At 42.3% G+C, this 17495-nt stretch overlaps 1 protein-coding gene across 4 annotated transcripts in view; it reads left to right on the forward strand.

The window, feature by feature from the left end:
- rims2a (regulating synaptic membrane exocytosis 2a) overlaps positions 1-17495 on the forward strand; it is a 153849-nt gene that overhangs the window by 69751 nt on the left and 66603 nt on the right. For 2 of the 4 annotated variants that reach the window (XM_080471055.1, XM_080471053.1), the window contains one exon: positions 8420-9369. In XM_080471055.1, the coding sequence (XP_080327181.1) occupies positions 8420-9369 (950 nt within the window). Of the gene's footprint in view, positions 1-724; positions 1603-8419; positions 9370-17205; positions 17274-17495 lie in introns of those variants that run through there. The other 2 variants (XM_080471054.1, XM_080471052.1) reach the window with 2 other exon arrangements.

Here is a 17495-nt window from a genome sequence, read left to right on the forward strand (position 1 = left end):
ACACACACACACACACACACACACACACACACACACACACACACACACACACACACACACACACACACACACACACACACACACTCTGGGTCTGTCCAAGGAAATATTGCATCAACAGCCCGTCTCCTTCCTGCCCTCCATGGTTCCACTCTCCTGTCAGTCAGCTGTCAGCGCCGCCGCCACAAACAGCACATAGTAGCACATCTTCAGGTCAACTCGGAGTCCATCTCATGGGAGAGGGTCTGCAGGAGGAAAGAAAGTGAATGAATGGAGAATGATGGTGACAGATGTGACAAGTGTGTGAGGCAGAGGAGTATGAGGCAGGAAGAGTCACTTTTAACTACACACCCACCCACACGCACATTAGATTTATTGTGGAAACTTGTCAACCCTCTGCATTTTTCTGTCAGTCTTATGTCATTTGATGAGGATTCCTTAAAATATTCCCAGTGGATTGTGAACATGTAATTTCTTCAGTTTATGGAGCACATTTTTAAAATGATGTGAGACCTCCTCGTCCTCTGCTTGTCACTGGTGATGTCAGCCAGTAATCAACCAAGGACTGTAATCCTTTTACTAGGTGGGGCGCAGCGCCGGTGCTCCACTACCAGCCAGTTGTAGAGATCACGTGACGATGCTCTTAAACCCGAAAGTCGGCAAGCTTTCAGGCCCCCAGAAGCCTTTGCAGCAGAGCCATAAACTGTGCCATCCATCCGCATCCAGCAGTGTGGCAGGTTGCTGTGGATGCAGCAGACCTTCAGGAACGAAGCAGGTCATCACGATGCTACACTCCCATTTGGATATTAGGAATTTCAGCCGGGCTGTCTGCCTGCCACGGGCGCTTAAGCTGGTTTGATTGTACTAGGTGACAGTAAGACAGGATGCGTTTCTCTTACTCTTAGGGGTGTCCCAGATTCGCAGTGGCCGACTGAGTCAGTCTCTTACGAGAGAGTGACGCTGCATCTCTTAATGGACTATTAGCGGCATTTTTTCCCCTCGTCTTCTCTGATATCTTCATTGAGATGCTCATTCAGACTGTTTTTTTGCGGTTACTCTCCCTCCCTGGTTGTGCCTTTTCATTGGAGACCGTTCCAGGTTGTTCTGCTGTCATTAGCGAAGAGGAGAGCTCTGCAGCGCGGCACCACTCGTTTCTTCTCATTCGACTTCTCTCCCTCACATGCAAAGTAGAGGTGGCCCCATCCCCACGGGGGCAGCGTTGCATTTTCACCTTGATTGCTTTTGCCTTTCCTTATTAAACATGTTTCTCGAGAAGCAGCCGAAGCAAAGCTGGTGCTGCAAGCTCGGTCCAACGAGCGCTGCTGTGGGAGTGAATCTGCTGCTATGTGCAGATCATCTATAGCCTCGTCGACGTAAAACAAGGAGATTTTTTATTTTTATTTTTTTAGAGCTGGTCGAGAGAGGATTGGAAAAACAACAAGGGCTACTGTGACAGGCTGTGAGCCATTGCTGGTGCTAGGTGGTTTGGATCAGACTGGGCTTTTTTTTTTTTGGAGAAGGGATTGTGCACAGGATGTGTTTGCGTGGAGCTGCCAGACAGAGATTTGAAGTGCGCTACATCCCAGGATTCAACGTTTACTTTGAGTAAGCCTGGTTTTATCTCAAGATTCAGATTGTCATAAATAGGAAGGATGTGGCTTATGTGATGTGATGTGTGTGGTTTTGAATTATTTATTATAATCTTTGATTGATCCAATTTCTATCATGTGTAACAATTGCCTGTCTATGCAAAATATGCACTTTTAGTGTGTTAATCCTGTGTTAATGTTGTAAAGTTAGCTCTAGCCCAAATGTAGTATCCTGCAAGACATCTACCCATACTCAAGAATGTCTCTCTGTGAAGGCAGTGAAATCTCTTGAGTAATATCTTGATGAAATATGCATGCATATTAGTGTGCCACATGTTTGCAGGACACGATTTTTGGAGGTAGAACAACAGAATTTTATAAATGTTTCCTGGTAAAATAGCATTTTTATCGCTGTGTTTTTAGATTTTATGGCATAACAAGCAGGTTGTAGATCAAGCTGATATCAGGAAAGTGCTGATTTGGGCAGTGGTGGTGAGAGAGTGAGTGAGTGTGTACGTCTCGGTGCCTACACATGAGGCTGGAGTCATGAATGCAGCAGTATCTGTGAAGGGTTCATCACTCACTGAAAGCTTCCTCATGGACTCTGAATTATTGATCTTCATGCTTGTGGCATTTCTTTGGTTTTAAATGGAATATAAACATGACCTCAAGGCAATCGGATGTCGGAAGCACACAGTAAAATTTACTACGGAAATAATCAAGAATAAAGCCACTATTTTTCATTTTTCATCTTCATTGTGTCTGTAAGAGTAGCAGGTGAGTAAGAGAAGGCACAAAGAGTTGAATTTATAAGTCTTAATTTTGTCTGCCCAGGAAGTTTGGTCATGTTCAGCATTGGAGTAAGACGTTAATATATTAACTTCATCACATCCACTTCAGAAACCATTCTATTGTTACCTGTGTTACATTTAGTTCTTCTATTTGCATAATCTGTGGATGAAACTTGATCTTTGTGAGCTCTTAATGTGTATGCTTGCCAGAGATTTTTACTGATATATGAACCTGATGTTATGATAATGCAATAATGCAAAGCAATAGTAGTGCAACATCTTGCGCATACAGCACGAAGAGTAACATCACAAACTGCCATCTACTGGGAGTCATAAAGTAGAGAAATGTATTGCTTTATTGGAAATTAGCAAGTCATATGTTAAGCATTAACGTTTTCAGAATTACGGTCAAAATACTTGACTTGAAAGCTGATTTGGACAATGGATCTTTTAAACTGTCACCAACCACAAAACCTGCAAAAGCTGTAAACACGAGCAGCGTGTAACTGTTCTAAAACTACATTTTACCAATGTGACAGTCAGAGAAATGGTCACTAGCCTCTGCATTGTAATGTGAATATTGAACCATACACTTCAATGTACATAGTGTGATCCGGTCCCATCAGTAGGTTAGAGCAGAAACACTCCCCTGCCTCTCGTTACCCCACAGCACATCAAGGACTTCAATAAATAGTTTTTTTTTTTTAATTTTATTATATTGTATTTATTTTAGTGTTGTGTTGTGGGAAATAACATCCCATAAAGGCTTTATCATAATGAGCATGTCAGGTCACTTCTAATCTTTTTGGGTCGCACTTTTTAATCTTTTAGGGCCATAGTGTAATCCCATGATTTTTGTGAGCCATGGATTTGATACACTATGCCGCTTTTGATAAGGACAGTGTACTTGAAAAAGATGATTATAACTGGAATTATCTCGAGTGCTCAAGGTACATACGACTGGGAGAAGAAAATATAGAAGCCACATTCAACAAAATATCTGAGTTGTTAAAAAACAACAACACTATTTTCTGAAGAATAGCTTTGGCAGCAGTTTCATAGATACTTTAGGTACTAACAACTTTATTCTCACCTTTTCTGAATTGAAATTTTCCCCGTCACCGCCGCCCTTGTCTGTTGTGGCAGAGGGTGTCTATAGTTAGCTCAGAGCATGACAACGGCAGTCGCAGGGTGTGCTGTTATCCCCAACTGCACAAATGCATCCAGGCCCTTGCCTGTATTCCCATAATGTACCATGCAGACAGCGAACATGCCGCTTCTATTGTTGGCCTGTTAGCTTGATTCACTGCTCGTCGATCTGCTTGCACACCACGCCGCCCGCGCTGCGGCCCGGTGCCACGTCTGTAGTGACATCATACACATGAATCTTGGCTATATAAGAGGGCGTGATGGAGGGAGTGTGTCGCTGTGTGCTGCGTGACTCAATCATTGCAGCAGCCAAGGCTTCTGTGCAGCGTCATAATCTGATGGTGCCGCTTCCTGCCTCTTCATGCCCGAGCCTCATGCACCGTGTGTGTACTCAGGCCGCGCGTTTAGCAGCAGAACACAGTTAGAACATCTATTCATCTTTATTTCTCACGCTCCCTTTAATTTCCATCCGTCTCTTTTCATGTGTAACGTCTCCTTTCTCTATTTCATCGTGTGTCCTGTGATGACAGAGTTTAAAAAAATCAGTGTGCCGGAGGTGTGCGGTGTACAAAATTTAGTTCTCAATTATGTATTTCGGAGGCTTGTTCAGTGCAGAAAGCATTAGCATCATAATGTAGACGCTGGGAGAGCGGAGTGGGATTGCTAGCTTGTTTGCTATCGCTGCCAGAGACGTTTCTCTGTTTGGACAGGAAGGACGTACAAGGCTAAACGGGAGCAGGGAAACGTGATACTTGTGTCAGGATGAGTTAGAGCTTGTCAAATGGCGGTTTGTTAATGTCTCTTGCCGTTGCTATGTGCATCTACTATGTGCTCGGGTGTGTTGTGGGTGTAGCATTTCAAGGCACATCCCAGAGAGGGCATTAGCGTGAAAAACTCTCAGGACAAGCCCGTGAGTCAAAGTGAAGCATTTCTTAAGCGGCAGCTGCAGCAGCAGCAGCACACAGACACTCGCGCTCGCACTGCCACAAATGCACGGGGATGCTGGTGAACACATGCGTGCACGCGCACACATCCACAATCCACTGAAAAGAAACCATTCGTGTGCATGTCGCACATTTGCCACCCTCCCACTCCAAGTCACAGTGCCTGTCTTTGACTCCAGTGTATAATTTTTGCTGCTACTTCACTTTGAATTTGTGAATGAAGCGCCGCTCAGTTAGTGTCCGGGAGCATCTCATGAATAATGCAGCAGCCCTCATGTGTTTTTTTTATTTTTTTTCCCCCCACCCGCTTTGTATGGATCACAAGTGCATTTAGATACAAAAGAGAATAGAAGGTATTCGTTTTGCAGTGAAACAGAAAGTAAAAAGCACCAGTATGCTTGGATGTGTTGTTAATACTGCAATGTTTTGATATCTTTTAAAAAAAAAAAGTCACTAATCAATTGTGCCGCTTGTGGACGTCACTGTCAGGTCTTCTAAAAAAAGGCACCTAAGACCTTCTTGTCTTCTCAGTTCTGATAGCAGGTATTCACAATATCTCAATTCTAATTCCTACATATTGATTATTAGCCAACTCTTGAGGCTGTCAGGAATATTTTCCTTTACCATAGCGGCATGGCAGGAGGGAAGTCAGTTTTTTTTTTCATCAAGTTTTCAAGTTGCCAATTGTTTATAATTTGACACTCGCTTCATTATCCTTTCACACTGACTGTCCTCTAACTCGAGCTGATGTGTGGTGGCTTGTCCACAACGTACTCTACACACTGGCCAGGTTCGATGCAGATGATAAACATTGGTAAAATATTAAAAGAAACAAAAAATAAAATTGCACCATAGATCCCTTTTGATGTGATTATATTTAAAGTAGCACAATATATTTTTAAATGTAACACAAACACGAGTTTCATTCCATTTGTGAGTCTTTTTTTCCCCCGGTTTTTTTAACATGATGTTTTGTTCCTTCCAATATTAAGTAAAACTTGCTTTTATGTACAAGTATTGTTGGAAAGCACATTCGGTCCTGCACTATTGCTCAACTTCTTCCCCTCTGTAACAGCCCATATTTTAACTGTACAGCAGTTCATGAACTGTACACAGTGCTCGTTCATCATTCTGTCTCTCCCTGGAGCTGGCACTTCGCTTTAGTGAGATTATTCAGTGTTCAACAGAGAAACTCAAGACAAAGAACACAAAAAGCATCTTAGTCCACACGTGCCCTGCCATGGTGCTTCTATCCATTGTATTGCACATCCATTACGCTCAGACTCTGCTGAATGGTCTGTGATCCAGCAGGCAGAGGCCAAACCTCCTCTGTCCCCTTCAGCGAATCGGCCAATCACACGTGAGGAGTCCTTACCTTGGCGAGTGAGCAAGGCGGACAGCGGTGATTTATGAAGCCCTTTGAAATTTATGGAAAGTTGTCAGGTACAAAATTAAAGGGATGCTTCGCAGAGCTTTTGCACCCCCTCACCCAAATGTCATTATTACTTTGGAGGAAAAGTGGGAGAAATGTAGGAGAAAAGTGGCTTATGAATAATTAAATCTGAACAAAAGAATAAATGCATTAACGCACAGTTAGCCTCCTCCAGGCTTTTCATCCGCTTCCTGGCTGGTTTCCTTTCAGACAACCAGACAATGATAAAATGACTGACAGCTAATTCTCAGGATATGAGAGTGCTGACTGCAGTCAGCATTGAAAATGATTAAGCTAAGTGTTGTCTAAATTCTGAATTTACCGCTCATGTGAAGATTCCACTTGATTTCGATGTGGCTAGACAGATATACTACTTATATGATTTCATGCAAGCTGTTGCTGCTTGTGTTAGCTGATCTCTTCCAAGTTCAGCGTGTGAGAGGTTTTCAACAAAAGGCAAAGCATCCCGCGTTAAATAAAGGGGTAACCTCTTCAGAGCTTTATAAATCCTGACACAACTCGACAATCTGCATGTTCACTGCACCGTGGACATAAACGCAGACTGTGAAGCTGTGAATCATTTATCAGCTAACACTGCAGTTCCACATCTCTCCACATAACTTAGAAACTGCACACACTCACTCATGCTTACAGCATTAAATTTAGACGTATAATCATATCCAGGCAGGTTATGTTGTTAGTGTTGCACCATCCTGTTACTTGAAAATGATATGAAGTATTGAACACGCACAACAAAATCAAGAAAATAGTCAGATGCTGTAGGAAAAACTAGATAATGAAAAGTGAAATATAAATGTAACCATATTCTAATTTAAGCAAATTCAACCCTGACCAGATTCATTATGATATGATGGCTCTGTAATATTCAAAAAATGTGCAAGAAATGCATCTTTATCTTAATTTTCCCAAGATAACTTTAACATCTGGTAGTTCTCTTCAGTAGTCAAACATGTGGACGTTGGTACTCTGTGGTGACGGCAGAATAGAGAAGCTGTAAGTTAATCTCACAGTGTGTGTTTGACGATACTGAGGCGCTCACGTTACAAATGTGAGTCGCTGTTGAATCTTATATTCAATAGCACAGTCATCCTGGAGAAGGCTTGGGAGGCACTTCAATGACCAGCATATGGTGGTTCAAAGCTCTACTTCTCTGCATTCTGGTAGTATGGGATTTTATTTTTTTTTTTTAGCTATTGTTAACAGAATATGACTTATGGTTATGAATGCCAATCCTGTCAGGGCTGACAGGTAGTATATAAGATATGTATGTAAAATAGAATAATAACCCCCAATTGGAAACAAAATGTGCTCGGAGGAGAATATCATTGTGTCATGTTATTTCTCCCTTTTTGCTGTGTGGGTGTGGGTGTGGGTGTGGGTGTGGGTGTGGGTGTGGGTGTGTGTATAGACAGAGACGGTGCAGGTTTTCATAATGTATTGACAGTGACTGAGGTCTGTATAGTCCAGGGAAAAGTGAAGTGACTCTACACAATGCTGCAGAAATGAGTCTTCGACAACATAAATAGCTTCTGCTCACTTTGCCCTGATTCATTTTTATTATTTTTTTTCTATATGTTTCTAATAGGGTTTTTTGGTTTTATTACATTATATGAAATGGTAAAAAAATACATTACGAAACAACTTGGGATTTTTTTTTGTTGCTTTTTCCTGCGCTATCAAAATTGGTTGACTAGTTGAGTAAATAGAAAATAGCAAAGAGACTGAGGGGGGCATTTAGAAACCCTTCCACTTTTATAGCATTTTGTAATCCTATTTTTCAACATATTTACTTCATTACATGTTTTTGCATTAGCTGATCCTACTAAATTATAATCTGGAACTTTAGCGGTTGTAAAATCTCAGTCATAAAACCAAGGATTAGTTTATTTTCAAAATACTATTTGCCTTTTCCTCCTAGCAATTGTATTTAGGCTTCCAACATTACAATCAATAGGTTTGTAGGTTACAGTACTAAAACCTGCAACACAAAGATTTGTTCTAAACGCTAATAGCAATCAGGGTTATTCAAGTTCCCAAGTTGACCTGGAGATAAATGCTGTCCTCACACCACTTTGTAGGCTGTAATTACTGGTGATTTAATCATTTTTGCTGCTGACAGCACAAGTGAAGTTGTTTAGATTTATATATATATTCAACCAACAACTTAACTTATTTATATCTTTAGCAAGTTGAAGAAATCTTAAGATCTCAAGCTTAATAGTAGATATTCCATACAATAATTATATGAGTTCCCCCCGAAAAACTGGGCCACTGATCTTAGTGGAGTAGCAGTCAAATGAATATAAGCTTTAATGTTAATGTTAATGTTAATGTTTAAAGTTTAATGGTGCCTCGCATTTCTTTTATTTGCTGTGTAAAAAATGTAAACTTCACACTAAATTCAGCTTTATTTCTTCTATCGATAACTATTGACTAATGTTTATTAAAAGAATTGATTGGACCACCCAGTAACTCTTCTGTTCCTCTCTTTGACAGGAAACGAAGCCCATCTGCATCCAGGGATCCAAACCAAAAATACGACCAAAGGGAGGGGGGTGATCACTCGCAGTATGCCCCGACGGACGGCGGCATGCCCAGATCACCGTCCGACTATGGAGATGGGGACCCTCGGCGGGCTCCGCGGGGCCCACACATGTACCATGATGTAGATGCAGCGCGGATGGGCTACCGGGACCGGCGGGGTCCTGGACGCTGGCACTCCCAGGAATACCCGCTTGACCAGGAGCTAGACGGACCGCCCAGTGAGTATGACCTCCAGCGTCAGCGCCAGGAGGAGTTCCAGGCGCGCTATCGCAGCGATCCGAACCTGGCCCGCTATCCCGTTAAGCCGCAGCCCTACGAGGAGCAGATGAGGATGCACGCTGAGGTGGGCCGGCTGAGGCATGAGCGCCGCCACAGCGATGTCTCTCTGGCGTACACGGAGCAGGACGACCCCGGCCCCATCCGGCTGTCCCGTCAGCATCTCACCGAGCGCCGGCCGCCTATGGTGGGACAGCGATCCTATTCCGTCGACCGGTCCTCCCCGGGGCCCATGGGCCCTGGCCTTGGAGGTCACAGGACCTCCAACCACAGCCCCCCGACGCCACACCGCAGTCCTGTGCTGGGTGACCGGTCAGGGGATCTGCGGAGGGGAGATATGGGTGTAAGCGGGGATCCCATGAGGAGGCAGCAGCACCATTTGGATCCTAGTTCGGCTGTCCGTAAGACCAAGAGGGAGAAGATGGAGAGCATGTTGAGAAACGACTCTCTTAGCTCCGACCAGTCGGAGTCGGTGCGCCCGCCACCCCCCAAACCCCACAAAACCAAAAAGGGAGGGAAGATGCGGCAGGTGTCACTGAGCAGCTCGGAGGAGGAACTGGCCACCACTCCGGAGTACACCAGCTGTGAGGACGTGGAGATAGAGAGTGAGTCAGTCAGTGAAAAAGGTAGGAGCCACATACACCTCCAACCTCACTCTGTCTCTTCCCTTTCTGCTACTGTCTCTCTGCATAAATGGCTTTATTCAGCTGTAATACAGATTAAACCAGGAAGAACTGATGTGCCATCCTGTTCCTCATCCTCCTGTTTTACTGACATGATTGTTAAATAATGGATATATTTTATTGACTTTTGATATTACTGTTAATGTTGTTGTTGTTTTGTGTTGATTTTAACTCATTATGCTGCTGTTGACTAAGATGCTGTGTAACTTTAAGACTCCCCTGTCCACAGTCTATACATGTGATGTGTGTGTGCCTGTTTTCTATGTATATGTTTGTTTTTATGTGCAGGGCTCATTATTTCCAGTTTAAACGTGTTCATTGATGATTTTATGAAAGAATACACCTCTTCTGTCACTATCTTTCTCATCTGATACTGAGGATCAACAGCTCATTTTAATTTCTTTCAAAATGTCTCTTGAAGGGCTGTCTTTGATTTAACAGTCAATTCTTATGCAGAAAACATATCAGCTTTTGCATGTGTGTAGGAGCACTGATTTAAATCAAACTTCTGCTTATACAAGAAAGCAACACTTTATGCAACAATCCATTAAAAAAAAAAAAAAAAATTGAAAACAATGAGCCCTGCATGTGCAGAGCACTGCTGCGTTCTGTGTTTGTTTTTAATGAATCTACTCTCACAGCTCTCGTGCCTTTGAGGAGGAGGCTCGCGCGCTCACGAGCCAGCCAGATATGTCTCAGTGTGGATGGGTGTTTACGTGCGTGGCTGCAATTTTAAATGAGTGTAGCACTACTGCCCTCAAGGCTTTCTCTTTATTTTGCTGCCGTCTTTTGGCACACTTTACCACATCCTACCACAGCTGTTTGCACATGATCAGCCTGTGCTAATGGGCAAATGTTACGTAACCCAACAGACAAGAGGGGAGCAAAGAGAGGGCCGGGGTGTGGGCATCTAATGAAACAAGGTGTGCTGAGTTAATAACACTTGCATTTGTGGGGTAGTTTTATATCATCACTGTAGCATATGAATAAATGAAGGTGATAAAATAGCAGAGGGTGACTATATGTGTTCCTGCAGCACACTGACCGGGCTTGTTAACCCTGACTCCATACTGTTTTGTTACCAAGCTGTTGATGTAAATCCTTGTAAAGTGGCCCATTACAAGGTGACAATAGGATTATGGTTCAGCCCACTTAGCGAGGGAGGGAAAACGGATTATTACTGAGAATGATGAAAAAAATGGAGGATAGATTGACCCGGACTTACATCAGCACTTTTAATGTTTTTTTCACTGCCTGCTGTGCTGGTGAGTTCTCAAACACACCGTTTCAGCATTAAAACAGTGATGTGAGTGTTTCTTCTGTGTGTAGTATAAGTACAAGATTTCCAAGAATAAGTTTCAGCACGTTCAACGTTTATCTAGGTACTTGGGGGAAAAATGGGGGAAAAAAGCCTTGTGTGATAATCCCAAATGTTAGCTGCAGTTTAAGTTTCATCAGGATTACTTTGACAAAATAACCACTAAACAACCTGATGCAGACTGGTTAACTCTTTCATTGCATCATTGTACATTTGGTTTACCTAGGATCGTATTCTGACCATTTGACTGATTTATGGAGGCTGCACTTTGATTTACAATCTTGAATGTTACCACTTGTTGAAAGACTGTTAAATTCATCAACAGATTAGAATGAAAAGAAGCAGAAACAAACCAAGTGAGCCCAAATATAAGCCTGAAACATGCATCCTTAAAAATTTGAATCATTTTCTTCATTTTATATATATTTTTCCCATATAATATAAGTCTAACTTTTTATATGTTTTTTTTGTTTTTTACATGAGTCAGGAGAAACAAGTGAAATACTGATTGTGTTTATTTCAAATAGTATCAAATACTTTTTATGAACTAAAGCCATGGGCCAGTCATAGCTGCTACAGAAAATAGCAATGTACAGCAGATTACTCATAAAAATTCCCCTATCACTTTAGAGAAATGTGCATTTATTTATATATCAACAAGCAAACAGTCAGGATGACTGAGTTAAATTCCACTTTGCATATAATCAACAAAAAACATTTGGTTGGCCGGTTACATTTTTGACTTCACATTGTTGACAGTTGTCTTAATTCTATTTTGTTATCAAATCTGTAACACAGGAGGCCCTAACCTGAGAAATGCTCAGGTAAAAAAAACAAAACTGAAAACAGAGGGGAACAAATGTTGAAAAAGGAAATATATATAAGATACAAAAAAATACTGTTTGTTAAAGCAAAATGCGAGCCACATGCAAGAAATGTTTAATGTCGAGAAGAACGGAGGTACTTGGTTGCTTTGCTTTGTTATGTAACTGTTCTGCACACTAAGGGAAGCAGCCCAGCACCGGCACTACATTATTGATGTGGGAGTTTCCAGGCTTACAGGTAGCTGTGCAACAAAAATAGGGGGTTAAAAAAAACAGGCTGTTTTGAGGGTCAAAGTTGTGTTGTTCCCGTCTGTGTCTGTCTGCCTCCTCCACAGGTCAGCCTGTGTAGGAGAGAGAAGAAAAACAAAGGAGGAAGTCGAACTCTTGACCCGAATAAGTATAGCTTTTCCTTGCAGAACATCCTCAGACAGCCACTTATGTGAAGCAATCTCTCGTCGTCATTCACTTATAATTGCCAGTTTCATTAATGTACAACATGTTTGAGGCTCCTGTAATTTAGTGTCTGATAAAGGCTTCAAATGATTCTACGAGTTTATTTGAAAACAACGTTGCTGCCAAGATAGACTCCGTTATGTAAGATACAGGGAAAAAACTAATTCCTCTCAAATTTACAGTACAGACTCTTCAATCAGATAGTTTCAGTTGTACATTTGAAGCATTAATGAAAAATTAAGGCAAGACAAAAGCAGCAAAGAAAAGAAAGAGGAAAAACACTGACAGAGCAGATTTACAAAGAAGAGAGAAAGCACCATTTGGCCATGTTTGGCTGTATTTGACCGTTCAGTGTCTCATCTGGACCAATAAGATGGCTGTGAAACAGTAGGGTGCATGTCATGCTTCCAAATCTCCAGCACCTGGAGGGGGGCAGTCTGCGGGGGGGGGGGGGGGGTCTTGATGGGATGAGAATGGGGGCAGTCGAAGCGAGGGAGGAGACTGGAAGAGAGCGGGCGTGCCAGCTGTAATGGGTCTGACTTGTGTCTGTGAGCAGAGGAGACTGATTTATAGCGATGGCCCTCTCACTGTGTTTTCCTCTTTATTGATTCTCCTGACATGCAGTCTCATAATAGTGCCGAACACACAGAAAAGGAGAGGATGGTTGGCTAACTGCAGCAGACAGGTGGACATTGTGTAATGACGACCTTAGTCAAGTCCTAGATAGTTATCCAATGCAGTTTTTGCATCTCAAGTTGTTCGTTGGATTTGTAGTGTGTCACAAGCTCTGAAAAGTACAGTTTATCCCTTTCTACCAGAATAAAAGTAAAGGATCTTGTCTTCTCGGGTGGGTTCAGCGTCGCTGGAACACCTTCCAAGCATGGCGACTATGTTTAAACATGCACACAGTTTCACCCCTGCTTCTTTTCGGCTCTCACCCCTTGAATTGTAGTAAAAACAGCATCAATAATTAATGATCCAATTAATAGTTTACACTGGTTTTTATTGAGCCGTCAAAGTGATGGAGAGCCTGCTGGTGGTGAACTCCGCCACTGCCTGCGCTGTGCCTTCGACCTGATTCAGCACTTTGCGGGGCCTCGGAGCCGGGGCGAAACGGCAGGGCTGGGCGCAGACTGCTGATGCTCACAATTTATGGCCGTGATGAGTTTCCTGCTCTCTGAAAAACCACACAGTGCCTTGTCAGAGATCAGTGCCCAATTGTGATGTGCCACTGTTAATAAAGCTTCGAGGAAAAAGAAAGGGGAGGAAAGGCGGTACGTGCCTGTGTGCTGGCGCCCTCTCAGATCCTTTCTGACAAACACTGAGGGTGGGCTGGTGAAAGGGGGCCGCTGAAGGTGGAGGAGTGTCACAGGAGAAAGAACAGGCGCAGGTGGAGGTGGAGTTGTGAATGATATAACCTTGAGATCTGCTGCGGAGCAGATAGATTCACAGCTCCAACACAGACATAAACACAAAGCTCCGGCTGTGTCAACATGAGATGCATCATCCTTCCTCCCACTTCTCCTAAACATAGGCCTCACGCACTTCCAACTGCTATGACCACATTAGGCCAGTTACTTGATTTCTGGGAGAAGGATACCAGACTGACCTGCCGTGGTGCTGACAGATCAACAGCTGGAAGGTGAAGAGGGTAATCAGCTGATTTAAGAATTTGTTTCTTAAATGTTATCATCAAATCGCAGTGTTGTATCAAGTACAATTCCAGAAAAGTTGTGACATTGTGACAAATAAAGTATTATAATCTACATTGTAGTAAACTGACTAAAAATCAATGTTAAAATATAAACGACACACACAGTCAAAGCTACTGGCAATTTACAGTTACTAATCAGACACAAATGCATGTTTTTAGAAAAACCAACATATAAACAAGGAGAACATGTAATCTCCACGCAGACTTGAACTGGGGACCGTGTTCAGCAACTCCAGTCTCCATCAAGCAATCTTATATGAGTACTTGATGATACTTATAGTGATAAACATGGCCCGATCCAAACAGCCATGAAACCTATCACATTCATATTGGGGCTATTCATGGTGCAGTTTGTTTGAGGGGGATGTATAGTGATTAAAGCTAATGCACCAACAAGCCAAATGAATAAATAAAGTGGGGATGTTATCTTTTGCATTGATAGTGAAAATGCAGAGGATTCATTTTAAGGTCACGTATAACTGTTAAAATCTTTTGATTTAAGTATGGATTTTAATCTGTTCTACATTACGATGAGTTTCATTCAAATTATACACAATGTCTTCACTTTTCTGAAAAGTTATAATACTCTGCTTTTCCCGCCAAAAATGATATCGCACAATGTCTCCGCTACAATATTTGGCCACCAAATTGAAGAACTACTTAAGCAGCATTTTCTTTAAACAACCATCTCAAAATGTTAAATTGGAAAAATTCCAGTTCATTTCAAAATGTATCTGATTTAAAAAAAAAAATTAATTTAATCAACGTCCTCATGATTTTCAATGTTGGTTAAAATCATCTGATTTATTTCTAAGTATCCAAGCTGGCCAACTTTAGTGAACTGTGTGTTTAACTGTAGTGAACTGGATCCTCAATAACTACTTTTTATTGGTGTTTCAATCTTCGGTCCCTTCTGGCCACATGATACCAAAACCCTGCATTGTTCCAGATGCCCAGTGAGCGCCATTAGATTTTTTTTTGTGTGATTTATTCGCAGTGACTCTATCTTTACCCAGCGTCCCTCTTCTATTCTGAGCCATTTTCCCCATATTGAAAATCCTGTTCTCTTTTGCCCTCAAACCCTCTTTTTCCATCGCCGCCTCCTCTTTATCCAGAAGCACACGCAGTCTATTTTTATGCCTCTCCGTCAGAGTTCCCTGATTTTCCTGAGATTGAATCCTTAGACTGATAATGCTTGAAAGGAGGCCTCTCCTGTATAGATCCATTAAGTTCTACAGCTCTTTGCAGGGGAAGTGAAGTGTGGGAAATGTGATGTATATGGCCCAAGGGTTGTACCAGTGCAGTGTTTTTTTTTTCCAGACGATCTTACCTGAGGCCCGCGGCCTTGAGTCTCTACTATATGTGGATGCAAACACACAAATGTACTAGCACACATGAACGCGAGCCGTTTACTGGATGCTTGGTGTCTGTGCAGTTTATGTGCTTTAGCTTCCCCTTTGCTTCTTAATTCACTTAGTTTCTAAACTGTAAAATGACCCGCCAGTGTAAGTGAATAACATTTAAATGCCCTCTGTATCTTTATAATGGGATGTTAAATGTAAAGTGTGCTACAGATTACAGTGTCCGGATAGAGAACTGTTCATCGGCAGTCAGACGGCTAAAAAACAGAAGAATTCTCTCCACCTTCAAACCTTCTTTACCTCTTCAGCGCGCTCTACTGAGAACCTTAACACTACCTTCATTTCAATGTTCTTCACTCTTTTAATTAGTTTGGATTTTTAAGCTTCTTAATCAAATTGAAATTAGTCGTCATCTTGCTGCGCTGTGCATCCACAGGGAAGAACAGGGCAAATACTGACAAAATTAGTTATACTGACAGTTTTCTACCCATCATAGCAGGCTGATGTTCATCTCATAGAAGAGAAATGTCTCATTGTTTTTTAATGATATAAACATCATATCATCATCAAAAGGGAGGGTTACAGGACTCCTTAAATCTGGCCTCGTAAATCCTTCCGCTCACTCAGGAATCCAACGAATCAAAACAAAAATGCAAGAGAATCCACCATCCTGTGATATCACTGTTGTCGGATCTTTTTCTGCAGCATGCACCGATACTACGACAGAAGTTGTAATCAGAGCCTTATCTTTAAAAGCTCTCCCCGGTGCACTTTAGATTGAGGTCAGTTAAGGCTGTGTGGCATTGCAATTTGAAGCCCCAGTTAAACACATGAGAGATCTGCCCCGCCTCCCTCCTGTAGATGCAGCCGATGTAGCATAAGAAGCTGACAGCATGGTAATTCAGGCCCAACAAAAGACGGGGTTGCTCGTTGATTTCAAATGAAATCCATTGTTCTCAATGAAGAATATTCCTCTCTGATTTAGTTTTTGGGAATTCGAGGAACATACAGTATATGACCATATGCATCCACGAAAGGACGAACCGTCCAAATAACAGACATGGGAGTTATTTTAGTTACAAGAATAACAATTTGCTTTAAATTCTTAAACTGTTTGTGTTTAGTTATTGTTAAAGCTCCAAATGATTTGGCCACGTTAAATCAAGATCTCCTTTCCTTGGCCAATATTGATAATTGGAATATCCATTGTTTTGTATTGTTGTGTGTCGGGGGGCTTGGGTTTGAATCCCAGTTGCAGCAGGAATGGGCAGCAGTCTAAAAACTGGCCGAGTCTATGGGGCAAAATGTGTTGCTGTGGTGACTCTGGTTAAAGAGAGATACATTTATTGAACGCCTAAACTGTCGCAAAACACATAAACATAACTACCCAAGGAAAGAAAAACGTGTTTGATCCTAAAATCTCATTCATTTATTTCAAAGGCTTCATCTTCCATGACAGTTCATTTGTTGTTATCAGGCTGATGTTAAAGAACATTTATTTATGAGTACAGATTGTGGCTGGAGAAGAACTTCCCTGTCCTCACTGCAGTTATTCCTTGGTATTGTGAAGTGTATGTCTTAGTAAATCGAGACAGGTGGATTTGAAATTTAACCTATTTGGTTCTGAAAAAATCAACAGGCTCATGAATGGTTAACACTGGAAGCATACTTGAAGGAAATTGTCATTTTCTTTCCTGTGTTTTCAGTGTGGATGTGGTCAGTGTTTTCCTGGTTCGTGCTGGAGGAATACATATAAGAACCTGAAGTCTGTGTTAATGACAGCCCAGTGGTGGCTATTTCCCATGTCGCCAGGCCTGTTTTGTTTCCTTTCTACACAGAGTTGAGGTGGTCAAATAAGCATTGATTCTTTCAGGGTTTTTTTTGTTTTATTTAAGATGAATCTGTCTCTCTCCACAGGGATCTTAGAGTTGGACATGGTTATCGCCTTTTGAGTTTGGGCAGTATGTGTGCGAGCGTATGTGTGTGTGTGTGTGTTTGTCCTGTTTGTGTGTCTGTGACTGTCTGTACGTTGTGTTCTGTTGTGTCCTCACTGGTCCCTCTTGCTGTCCTCTCTCGTGTATGTGCGCCCTCCCTCCCACCACCTTACAGGAGATTTGGATGGCCACTGGTGGGACCATGCGTCATGGCATAGCAGCGAGGCCTCCCCAATGTCTTTGGTGAGACATGTGGAGCCCTGCCTTGACCCTCCCCTCCCGCCTCCCCGCCCTCCCCCCTTTAACCTCCCCATCTGTCTCTTCTCCTCTCTCTCTCTCTCCTTGTCTCTCTCCTCCTCACCCCATCCCCCGTTCTCCCAGAGTCTTTTGTCATTTCATGTTTCCTTTGTTTTATTTACACCTTTGCATGTTGTTTTTTCTGTTTTTTCTTTCTGTTTTTATCCC

This window comes from Lipophrys pholis, assembly GCF_963383615.2.
Source record: "Lipophrys pholis genome assembly, chromosome: 9".
Classification (NCBI taxonomy): Eukaryota; Metazoa; Chordata; class Actinopteri; order Blenniiformes; family Blenniidae; genus Lipophrys; species Lipophrys pholis.